This window comes from Apaloderma vittatum, unplaced genomic scaffold, assembly GCF_000703405.1.
Source record: "Apaloderma vittatum isolate BGI_N311 unplaced genomic scaffold, ASM70340v1 scaffold13802, whole genome shotgun sequence".
Classification (NCBI taxonomy): domain Eukaryota; kingdom Metazoa; phylum Chordata; class Aves; order Trogoniformes; family Trogonidae; genus Apaloderma; species Apaloderma vittatum.
This window is the reverse complement of record NW_009704289.1, coordinates 548-13325: the sequence shown is the minus strand read 5'-3', so window position 1 is coordinate 13325 and position 12778 is coordinate 548. Positions and strand designations below refer to the sequence as shown.

The following is a 12778-nucleotide window of genomic DNA, read 5'->3' as shown; positions in this document are numbered from 1 at the left end:
CCCAAAAGCCTAAGAAAATCGCCCCGGTCAGCAAAGCCCGTCGTGACGGGGCCTCTCAGGACAACGGCAGCGCCAGTCAGGTGCCGCACGTTCCAGTTCGCTCCTTGGTTCCGACGGCGCAAGAGCTGCTGCTCCTGCTCGCCTGGGCCCTGGCAAAATCCCGGGCAAACCTCTGCTCAGCCCGGTCAATAGAAAGAAGAGCATGAAAGTCAAAAAGTGGTTGGCAATTTCAAGCCTTCTCTTCCTTCTTCTTTCATATTAAAACTCCATTTCAAAATGGCTGCGTGCTCTTAAAACATTTGCTGGTTCAGGTCCAAGAATATCCTTTAAGCCCTTTTAAGATGTGCTGAGGCAAAGCTCAAAACTCCCAGAAAAACCCGGAGAAAGGCGTTTTGCAGCCGCCTGCCGAGAGACGGAGCCTGGCTGAACTTGCTGGGAGAGAGTGGTGAGGAGGGCTCTGCTCGCTTCAGTTTCCGTAAACCTGGCTGGGAGGCTACGTGTTACCAGAACCTTAGGAGCAGTTCTCGTATAAAACAAGTCAGATCACAACGGATAACTCCAGATCGATTCGCACCAGAGCACATTAAAGCGGGAGAGCACGACGGGATCGATGAAACGACGGCAAACCCTGGTTCTGCGAAGATCTAAAATACTCTGTGCTTCCTGCGGGTTTTACATTCAGCGTTTCTGTAATGGCTGAGAAGCGAGGAGGAGTGGGCAGAAGACTGAAGAAGAAGAAAACAGCTTTACGAAGAGCCCCGGAGCATATGGAACCATATTCCTGCGGCGGCGACGCGATGACTGCCTGGCTGCGAGAGAGAGCGACGACTTTTCGATGACACCCTGAGCAAGTTCCTTCAGCACAGCTCTTTGCAAAATTCATTTACAGGGAACTCTGGCAGCCTGTAGGCTGGATGTACAGAATGAAACGTCAACGCAAAATATTGCTCAAGTCTTTTTTGGCTCCTAGAGGTGTACTTCCTAATACAGAAATCACAGCTAATGTTTATTTTTGCATTTCCTCCCCCAAGAAGGGGACAAATATATTTTAACTTATTCTTCACCACTGAAAAGCTTAGGGGGAAAACGTATCTGCCATGCTTTGCTCGTGGCTTCACCTCGTTTCAAGCCCAACGTAGGAAAAATTCTTTTTTTTGGAAATTATCAAACAAAACATTCCTGGAAGACATATTTAAAAAAATAAAAAACAATAATAGTGCTAAAGGCGCAACGCTGAGAAACCGGCTTTCAGCTGTACTGACACCACGATGTGCCTCAGAAGCGGCAACGACTCTCCTTCCTCCCCTCAGAAGCGGCAACGCCTCTCCTTCCTCCCCCTCACCAGCAGTGCGCTGCAGCTGCTTCGGGGAATGGCAGCAGCGATCCTCTCGCTTGGCAGAGCCCCGGCACGGCACGACCCGCTGGGCGCCCGACGACGCCGTCAGACGCCGTCAGACTTCACTTCCCACCTGGAGAGGGCTGGAGAAGCCGCCCGCCAGGGATCACGCCGAGGACGGACGCACTCCCTTCTCCTTCCAAACCTGCTGGGCAGGTGGAGTGGAAGAGAAGAGTCACACGGACCTGGAAAAAGGAATCACCCTTCAGAAAGAAGGCTGGGTTTTGAGACGGTCCCGATTCTTCTCACTGGAATGCCAAACCCGCCAGCGCTATCGTGACCTCCTAGAGCCGCCGCCTTCCCCGCAGAAGCCCTGAGTGAAGACTCCTCGATGCCAGATGTGCCTCCCGCAAGCCAGCCACTCACGTCCCTGTGATTCTCCCAGGTCCACACAGCCAAGGTGACATTCTGGACCGGAGGGCCCATTTCCAAACCACGCATGTGACAGAGCTGCAAGTCACTCCGTTGGCATGTACGCGCTCAGAAGCTCCTCAGGTGCTCATCTGGGAGCTATCGGTGACCTCTGACAGTCCCACGGCCACCTCAGGCACTCACGGACATCCAGGAGTCTTCTCTGCCAGCAGGGTTGATCTCTCCATGGAAACCCATCCACCCGAGCTCACACTCAGTCTCAATTCCCAAAACATTCAGGGACCTTCTGCGTGAAGGGACCCACTAGAGGAGCCCAGGATCACAGAATTGCTGAGGCTGGCAAAGCCCTCTGAGATCATCAAGCCCAGCCCGTGACCCACCTGGGCCAGAGCAGGGCACCAAGTGTCACATCCAGCCTCTCCTTACACCCTCCCAGGGACAGTGCACGAGCACCTGTACCTCGTTCTGCAGCAAGCATGAGATCCACACGGAGCGGAGGAGAAGTTAGTTGAGGAAAACCACCACAACCTGCCAAAAGCCACATCCAGTGGGAAAGCACAGGGCAAGCAGTTTTTTAGCAGGAGTGATAGTCCATGCTGTAAACGGGAGAGAAGGGAAGAGAGGTCTAGGGGGTGGAAAACATAAAAAACCAGAAATACTAATACGGCAGTGGAAGTAAAAGAGGGTGATGGTCCACACGCCTCGCTGAAGCTAATGCTGAAGGAGACCAGACTACGAGGCAAGCAGCTGCTTTGCTTTCATTGCGAGGGATGCTCACACAGGAGACCTTCCTAAATTTTGTTTGCACGTGTAAACAAGAAACAAGGAAGTTCGTGTACCTGCTTTGGTGTTTTTTGATTGAAATGTTTCAGGTTTCCATGACAAATATCATGGACAAGTCTGGCTTCCACCATCTGCTCCAGGTCAGGAACTGGGAGGCGATCACTACTTGCAAAACAAAGACTCGTGAAAAAAAATATCTCTGGTACTTGCATAAAGGAAAAAAAAGGAGACAAATCAGCTCCCAAATCTGCCACCTGTGAGTAACAGGATCTTCCCGATTCTCCTAAGAGTCACCGCTCCCATCTTGCCAAAACGAAAGCAGAGGGAAGAGAAGGAGCTCGGACAAAACCGTCGCTTGCAGGGCTGGGCTCCGAACCCGGGAGTTTTGGCTCCCTGTGCCGCGGTTCTGTTTCTAGGTCACACCGTTTCTCCTTTAAATATCAGTTAACAGGCCACTGGAAAGTTCAGTTAAAATGCAGTTTCAGTTTCCTTAGATAAACCAAGATCACTGTGTCCTACCGCAAGGAAAAGCAACCAGCTGATTCGTCCCCGTGCGTGCTGCATGTTTAGCTTTAGAAGAAAAGACCGGTGATGCAAAGCCTTCTGGCAAATGCTGGAGAGGAAAGAAAAAAATAAATCTTGGAAAACTTCCCATGATTCAAGCGGATTCGCAATTCCTGATGATTCAGAGAAGGGCCTTTTTTTAATGGCCTTAAAAAAAATTCTTTGTGGGAAGCCACTGAGTATCTGAAGCGCGAAGCAGCAGCACGCACCTAAGCCGTCGCCATCCTGAAGCGCACGCAAGAAGAAACCGAGCCAGTAAAGCTGCTCATCCCAGGTTGCTGGGAAGAGCAAGGCTCCTTTTTTCACAGAATAGTGAGTACGAGGTTGGCAGCGCTGCGCGAGTTTGTCTCCCATCTCCAGAACCTTCCCCTCCACCTGCGGCCGCTCCAGCTCCGTAGGACAGGGAGCAGCAACTCCGCAAGCGGCCACGCGCAGGGACGGATGGCTCTCCTGGAGACAGGTGCCTTCCAAGCTGGAAACGTACCTCATCTCTCTCAAAACAGGAGAGATTTGTTAATAGCATCGTGTCGGGAGGCAAATACGGAGACTGAGAGAGCGTGAGGGCTAACGGGGTTCCCCTCTGCCTCCTGCTTCTGGAGGAGCGTTGAGACAACCAAGAAGCCTTGCTGGGGCACTAGCTTGGGGGAACACGGCCAATTCTCCCCGGTACACAACTGCACAACCACAGAGAGGGTTTATGAAAGACAAAATATTGGGTTGATGGAGAGAAAATAGCTCCGAGCTTCCTCCTAACCAGCCAGGGCTGCTGGCGATACGTCTTCTGAAGCACAACGCCCTGCCAAGGAGCAGCCTGCCCGCAGCAACGCTGCGCAAAACCCCGGATTTGGAAGCCCTGTTCTCAGTCGGGACCTGCGCTCCTCGCACCACGGACACGACAAACCAGCGTAAACGCAGAGAAGAAGGATCGCTTACGCCCAACGTCAGCAGCAAATTCAGCTGGTTTCGTGCAAACAACGCCCTGCCCGTCACAGAATCTCTCCGGCAAGAGAAGCTGGCCCCAACGCGAAGCCACAAACCAGCCTGTGAGCCACCACGACTCGCTGGCTCTCCGTGGCAGCCACCCTCCCCAAGGTCTGAGCCGTCACGGCACAACCGCTGCCACGTGCACGGGCAGAGCTTTCGAGTGGCACAGCCGTGGCAGCGCTGGAGACGGGAATTACTGCAGCTTTTTCCCATCCTATCAAAGGAAGTGATGAAATTCAACAGTGGGAAGGAAGCCCGGTTTTAAGTCATCCAGCCTTCTAAGAAAATCAGTGATTTTCCTTATTACGCCAGCAGAAGACCCCTCCCCTCCATTTCCAGCACCCCGTCCCCCCCGACACCGCTTCATTTCTTAACACAGCTCAGCGCCCATAACCCCCCCCTGCCATATCGCCTTAATTCCACAGCCAATTATTCTGAAAATAAAAATTATGAAGATGGAAGCAAGTTAATTAGTTCATCTCACTTCTTTTTCTGCCGCAGTTCTGTATCCTCCTGCTTCGTAACGATCAAATTCAGACCGAGCACCACGCAAGGAGCGAAATACAGACTTAAACCCGTTACCATCACCCCGCAATTAAATTCTTCTTATTGCCTCCGTGGTTAAAATTGGCACATTAGCACAACTTTCTCTATTTTTAGTTTCCAGACCTTGTTCTCATAACTCCATCCGAGCAGGTGCTTAAAGATCGATCATATCATCTCTATTAAACCTCAAAGTAAAATACAGACCAAACCACACAGACGAGCCCCAGCCAAAGACTCCGCTCTTTGTCTTCTACTTAAACCATACCCAAACCTGCCATTTCCCAGGAAAAAGGCACTTTCGCGACTTCTCTCTTGCAGACTCACTTTCTGGGTCATGTAATAAGGGTCAAAGTCCTCCAGGGGTACAGCAACCAGGCCTTTGGGGATGTCCCCGTAGATGAAAGGCAAATTCTTCCCCGCCTCAAGGTCACTGTTTGGTTTTGGTTTGCTGTCTTCATCGTCGTCCCGGTGGCTGCTGTCTTGCTTTGGGCGCTGCTTCTTTTTCAGTTCTGCGATGTGTTTCTCGATGTTAGCCAGAGACTCCGGAGTGAAGGGTTTAAAACTATCAGGGCCTGGTGGTGCGAGCAGCCGCGCTGCCATCTTTTCATCCTGCAGCAGCTTCTTTAGTGATGTTGCACCCCGGACAGGTCAGCTCTGCAGGGGAGCAAACAGGACAGGTAGAACAAAGTCAGGCACCGCAAAGCCACACGGACACGCACGGAGCGCTGCAGAGCCAAAGAGCACGCCCGGTCTTCAAGTCCTCACGGAGTGAGGCCAGCAGACCTGCGGCTTTTCGGCCCCAACGCGAGCTACAGGCGGGCGCTGGGCACTGGGGGAACCTGCCCGTCCTCACCCTCATCCCCATCCTCACCCTCACTCTCACCCTCATCCTCACGCCCATCCTCATCCCCATCCCCCAGGTGTCACAGCACGGGCAGAACCGACATCCAGACCCAGGTCTCCGAGGGCCACCCCGATGAGCACCCCACTTTGGGTGTCTCCTGAACGCAAGCTCTGTTCCAGGCTACAGAAGCCGTTCTGAAAAGCAACTTTATGGAAAATAAAAATATTATTCTAGCAGGTGTTGCTCTCTAGCAAACAGATAACTGGACAAGAATTTCAAGTCAGCTCTACTGAGGGTCAGGACAAGGTCTTCAGGCCTCTCCAGAAAGGGTGTCAGCACCCCCCACCCCGCTCGCGTGGCACCGAGCGCAGCGCCGCCCTCCGCGCACCACGAAGGAGGAACAGCCTGGGGCGGGGTTCATGAAAGCGCACCTCAGCCATGACGCACGCCATATAGTGAGTGATTTGGAAAAAAAAACCAAACCTTGCTCCTTCATGTCCTATCAGACATTAGTGCAGTTAACGAGAACTTTCTTTAACGACCTCAGCATGTGCTGCAGTAGGAGCCCTTGAGACCTGCGCAGGCTGCCCTCGTACCGCCCCATCTCTGCTACGGGAAGTCAAATCTCAGCCTTTCACACATCGACAATTATCAGGGCTGTTATTCAGCTCAGGCCCTTAGAAGGAAATCGTTTTAAAAGACTTTCATCAAGCACAATAGTCATTTTTGAAAGTTAAATTTCTATAGCGCAGGTTGAGGCAGATGCAACGCAACCGACAGCTTCTCATCCTCATCCTCATCCCTGTTGCCATCCCCAGCCCCATTCCCATTCCCATCCCCGTCCTGGGGACAAAAAGAGAAGAAAAGGGAAGGGGCCGAGGCGCAGAAGCCCGGCTGAGGGAGACCTCGCAGAGCTCCCAGCACAGACCCCCGGCAGGGTTTCACCAAGAGCCCCCCGCTCGCTGCCCCGGGCTCCCAGGAAAGAGAAGAGCAGCGAGGGAGTTTGTCTGTCTGAATCCAGCCGCCTACAAACCCTCTGCAGCTTGTGCACCTTTTGCCAAGCTCTTGCTCGAGAACCAGCAGGGAGAATAAACTGCATTTCTGAGCTACCGGTACCTCTTTGAGCTTTTCACACTCCAGGAGGAGGCCAAGAGGAGTTACAGAAACGCTGCACTGATGCAACAGCACTGCAGTGCTGCAGGCTGGAATACAACCCAGCCCCGCCACGGCTTGGCACTTCAGGGAGGAACCCGAACACCAACGTGGCGACGAACGCAAGAAGAAAAGCAAAATCGTCACGACTACACGGCACGGAGAGAATCCCAAAGCTCTGTGGGATGAGGTCCCTTAAGTAAGGAAAAAAGATCAGCAGTAAGGTCAGATCTTCTAAGCTAACACGCACACAGCATTAAATATATATGTAAGATGGGGAATCTCCGAAAGAATTACTTTAAAATTCCTTGAAAATGTGATCCAGGACACCCAATCCTTACGACTCAGCTATTTTAGCACGATGTTAGCCACCGCTGGTCGCTACAGCCCTTGGCTTTGATGGCTGTTCCGTGTTCACGTGGGAAGAGCCCACAGGAGCCACACCAGCGAAGCGGCAGCACGCTCCCCTCCGACCAGCAAGCTGGGACACGTTTGCTCAGCAACGGCCACGCTCTGAAACACGCCTTTCCACAAACAAGCACAGAGTCCTGGTTTTGAATACCTGGAGACCCCAGCTTTGGGGCATTCCCAAAGGCAGAGCGTCTGGCGCAGAGCATCCTCCCGTGCTTGCTCCTCGCAACCACCTCGCTCCGGCTCTGTCGCTGCCACTTACGCCCGTGCTGACGGCTCCGATCCACCCGAAGCAGCACCACACGCGTAGAACTCGCGCAGCTTTGATTTGGAGATCCACAAACCTCAAGCAGAAATCTCCCCCCCTTACGTAACTACGCAGCGTTTTTCACGTCAACTCAACTAGGTATTGCTAAAGTAACTCAAAAAAGACGGCGAGAGAGGGGGAAAGCCAGTATCTTGGTCACACTATCTCTAGAAACATCACCGAATAGCCTGCTGATGTTAAGGAAAAATTAATTTATTCTATTCTTGCAGCATTTGCATGCATTTAATTACCAAATTGCCCACATACTGTGAAACTATACAGCAGCATTGGGGATGTGGTCTAATTGAATGGCACAGATAAATATGTAAGGCCTGAATTTAGAAACCAAAGTAGCTCAGGGACACAGCATAAAAAAGGGAAAAAAAAAGGAAGGCGCAAATGAATGCCTGATTTGTATGCACAATTGCACAACCCGCTACTGGAAGCAACCAACTAATCTGCTGAGGGGCCATTAAAAAAACCCACTCAAAACAAACCAAAACCAGTTAAAAAAACCAAAAGTACACACCCACAACTCTGGTCGACAACTGCACATCACGGCGCATTTGCAGAGACCCTGCCTGTCGATAAACGAGGAGACAGGTCAGTGGCAAACCAGCTACAACTTGCTCGTGCTCCTTGCTCTCCCCGTGTGCCTTTCGCGACGCAAGAGCTCCCGGAGCAGCTGCCGGTGACTCCTCGCGGGGCCGCGGCCGCTTTGGCATCAGTAACAGCTGCGACCTGGGGCTTCCGCTGTTTGGGAAGCTCTTCCCTGTCCTGCCTTCATTCCTCTTCCCAGTAAATTATCCCACGTTAAGATAACAGACAACGTTAGGTCGGGGACGGAAAACATGGGAATGGAACGTGTATTCAATTCCCTCAGCGGCAGTTTTTAAATTGTGGCAGCACGGCATTACCTGCGCTTATGACAGAGCCACGCGGCCCTCGCTACCAGCAAAGGGCCCCGGTTCCAAGTGGATGTGTGGAGCGCTCCAGTCGTTATTGAAGCAAAACAAATAAAAATAAAAATGGCGAGGCTACCAAGGATTTCCACTTTGAAGATTTACTGCTCTTCTCGGAGGGAGACAAGAACAAAAAAAGTTTCACATGAGAGTACATTAATATTTCTTAAACATCACATCATAGAAGAAGAGACCTAGAAGACCATCGAGTCCAACCTTTTGCATTCACACCAAGGAGGGGATTTTCACTGTTCACTGGGAGAACAGAATGAGTCAAGAGCACATGAACATCTGATAAAAAAACTCAAACACCCCCCGCAGGCCAGCGCCCCATGACGAGGGTGTCGGACATCTGCTCCTTGGGTGAATTCAGGCTCCAGCCTGCCCGCCCGGGCACAACCTTCTGCTGCTGCCGGTGTCCATCCCTCTCCCCTTCTGCGTCTGTTAATTCGCTGCTAGAGGGGACTCAGAACTCACCAGGCAGCATCTCGTTAATTTATTGTTTTAAATAGAACTACTACTTCGAGACTAGAATCAGCTCTAATCCACATGTTGACTGAATGAGCAAATATTAAACCACCCTCATTTTGAAGATCTCGGGGCTTAAGCAGAGAAGTTTCTCTGCAGAGAAAGAAGCCCCCGGGGTCTGCAGAGGCCCAGCCCGGGCTGTCCTGCAGGGCAAGCTTCCTCCGACTCAGAAGCTATTGTACAACGGAGTATGGTCTCATGGAGGGACACAGAATTTGGTAAAATTTTGCCACTTTCCACGTGTGATTCCTGAACCTCAAACAACAGGGAGGCTGGATTAAAACGATCTCTAAGGTCCCTTCCAGCCAAGGCCATTCTATGGTTCTTTGATTAACAGAACGGTTTGGAAAATCGTGGCGGAGCCTCCCCATCCAGGTGGAGACGGAGAAGAGGGCTCGTGCTCTCCCGAGCGACGGGCAACCGCATCAGGATCGGCAGTCCCACACCTGGAGTTTGGTGCACGGAACTCCCCGGGGCCAGACCACATGTAGACACACACGTTTTCCAGAGATCAAACATTTTACACCAGAAGAAGTGCTGTACGGAGGTGCCCGGTTGCTAAGACTTAATTATTTCTTCTAAATGTTCCCAGCAGTCCATTTACTGCTACATTATGAAATATTCTAATAAATTATTCAAACTGATTGTCAAAATAAATTTAAAAAGCCACTTTTGAGGCAATATCCCTGCTTTAATACATTTCCGCATTTATTAATTTGCAAGGTTCGGTCACTCACAGTACGTCTTTCATTCCCTTTGGGAGCAAGCCCTTCTACAGGAATTTTTATATAACCCGCACAGACACACGTGGCTTTTGGTTTGAACGTGGAGGGTTAGGGCAGAAAGGAAAACACAGTGTAGACAGAGTCCTCTGAAATTCTACTGCATGAGAGCCTAAAGAACTCCACCAAAATACACATGCGTGAGCAAACCCATGGCTGGCAACGGCCTCAGAACTCGCCCATCTTTTCCATCTGCAGAAAATTTGGTGCGTGTCTAGAACCGGGCAATTTTCTCAATGAAAAGGTGCAGCGGAACAGCTGGCAGAGGTGCGGGAGGAAGCTCTCCCTTAGAAGAGCTCTCCCGTCACATTCGATGCTACGAAGCGGAAGGAAGAGGAAATATTTTCCCTTTCTAGCAATATTAATTTTCCCCATGCGACACAAAACGTTGCGGAAGTTTCCCGGACTCTGAGCAGAGCTCAAGGGCAGGTTTTGCTCTCGGAACAGCAGTGGCAGAACCGAACGTGAACACGCGCCCCCCGAAAGGTCAAAAACCCAGCGGAAACACAGGGAGGAGAGAGAAGTGCAAAAGCGACCAAAAAACGTCAGAAAACATGGATCAATACCTGGAGATGCTGTACGAAAGCCCTAAAACTAAAGATGTTGTACTGCAATTGCAGTCCCTGCCGGGAGCAGAACAACTCCCGTGACAGCACTCGGGGAGTTGCAACAACTCCAGAGAGCAAAGCCCGTAGCCCAGCGGCCCGTTAGCCAGTCCTCCTGGCCAACTCGCATTTACCCCCAGCCTCGCACGGGAACGCCAAGATTCCGAGCGAGTCGAGGGCCGGCGCTTCCGCAAAGCCCAGCTTCCCAGCGAAGCGCCGCTCGGGATAGCTACGGCGCAAGGGCTAAGACACTAACCCAAATTTAATTCCTCGCTCGATTCATTCAGCCCAGCAGTGACCCAGAAAACAGGAGCGAGGTAGCTGTTATTCTACACAATAATTTTGGTGGAATTAATTCAATGCACTCAAACAGCAGGATTACAAACGGGACGAAAGGGAGGAGCATAAATAACCCATCTCCTAGTTCTCTGCTCCTACACAACGCAGAGCTCAGAATTTCTGACTAGGCAATAATCCCCCTCCCCTAAGGTCGGCTATTCGTTGCCTCAGCATTACGATCCCGCTCCTGATTTCACCGGAGTCAATAAAAAGTTCATCTCCTGCTGGAAAAGCCACTGCAGCAGCAGGACCTGCTCTTCAGCCTCACGTTCCCAGAGTATTTTCCCAGGCAGGTGCGAAGGGCCCGGGCATCACTTCAGTCACTGAGGTGCACTAAACTCACAAATCCCAAGGAGGAGGTATCCAGCTCCGCGCCCTCATAACAATACCGCCAGGCTCCCCTAGCTCAGAGTTTGGCTCCTCTGATTCAGTCTAATTTTTGATATCAAGCACTGACACCTCTTAGACTTCCACAGCATATACATACCAAGAGGAAAAAAAGAAAGGAGAGGGCTTTTACTCATTTCCAATTATTTTCTGCTCCCTTCTCCTCTAGCAACGATGGTTTTATTTACATAACTTTAAGACCACTACCTGTAAAGTTCACATGTTACTGCTATGCAACAATTAAAAGCATTAGTGCCGTGGGTTTGGTTTTTTTTAAAAAAAAAATCCTCCTGGAATTAACTGCTCCGAACACTTTACTTATAAACTCCTCACACCTTCCTGCTGCCACAGGAGCAATACGAGTAATGTGGAACGGCACTTGCAGGTCTCATGTACCAAGATTTTTGCCTTCTCAAGTGGTTGTTTTCAGAAAGGAGCAATTTTTTTGCCACAGTCCAGCTCCCGCTGAAAACATGGGGTGTGCCGATGCTGGCCAGGAATCGTATTTTGCTCCAGGACCAAACCGAGGGAAGAGAAGGCTGAAGTCGCTCTGACTCTGGAGCTGTATTTAGAGACGATCCTTCATCAGCCACAAGTTGTGAAGCGTTAAAAGTCAGTCTTGAATCTGAGTTAAAGTCAAGGAGGGGTTTTATCACTCTTGGGCAGCTCAAGTCACTTCTTCCTTACCTGCACGCTGCAGCTCAGTGTTACCAACGAGGGGAAACTCTGAACATCTATTTATCTCCGAATCCCACTCGACTGGAGCCAAGGTCTCTACCCTACTCCTAACCCAACCCCTCCCACGCCATCTCCCCTCGGTGCTTCCCTAAATCATCTTCCCCGTGCTCGCTCTCGCCTCCAGTGCCTTCGCTTCGCCGTTTCACCGCACCTTCCTCAACCCAAACGCTCTCCCTGAACACAACAATAAATTATTGATCCCGGCGTATTTGTTGATGTCCACGGGCGCTGCAGCCGCTCGGGGAGGAAGGGGATCGATAGTGAATGGGAACCACGTGACCGTGCGAACACGGCAGCCCCAGAGTCACATACGGCCTCCAGGCCAAGCGCCTCCCCGGTCATTGAAAAACCGTGAGTCTCAATTGATGTGGAAAGCCGTAACGGCTCGTTTTAATGAAAAAGCAGGGCAGATGAGCCAAGCGCACCCACAAACAGACACAGACCTCACAAGGGAGAGGAGGACGGCGATATCACGATTTAGATTTCCAAGCTACTTCGTATTCACTCAATGCCAACTTTCTGTTTTACTTCACCTCCTTCAACGGAGAACGAAAGTACAGCCAGGCTCCATTTCTTGCCCAGGCAATCACTCTCCTGTCTATCAGAAAACCAGCTTTCCACCTCTGATCACAGAATATTCACATAACTACACTTGTTCCGCTGAGCAGTACAATGTCTACACGATCCAGATGCAAGCCACACACACGAGCTTATATAACTGGTTAAATTATTTGTAATAGGCCCAGGTCCTCTCGCCCTGGCTGAACGACACCGTAGAAGTGTCGAGACATGCAAAACAAAGCCTCAGCAGCCCCTCGTCAAGCATTTTATTTAAACATCCCTGCAGCACAGGGACACCACCACTCCGCGAGGCCTCGCGATTAACTTGGAATGGGAAACCGCGTTACGGGAGGGCTGCCCCAGCCCTGTCAGTGCTCCAAGACACATCGACTCCTCTCCAATGGCTCTACGGCCCCTGGGGGCTATTTATAAATTTCAAACAGCTTCCCCAACCTTTATATAACGGCCTCCAGCCCCCCAAAAGCAGCGGGACGGGGGGGTTGGCCGGGGCCCCTCT

The 12778-nt window shown here is 51.2% G+C and overlaps 1 protein-coding gene across 1 annotated transcript in view; it reads right to left on the bottom strand.

Moving 5' to 3' along the window:
- SCN8A (sodium channel, voltage gated, type VIII, alpha subunit) overlaps positions 1–5245 on the bottom strand; it is a 37648-nt gene extending 32403 nt beyond the window's left edge. Inside the window, exon 1 of the mRNA XM_009865005.1 lies at positions 4970–5245. Coding sequence (XP_009863307.1) covers positions 4970–5245 — 276 coding nt within the window. The remainder of the gene's footprint in view (positions 1–4969) is intronic.
- Between the last annotated feature and the right edge of the window lie 7533 nt (positions 5246–12778).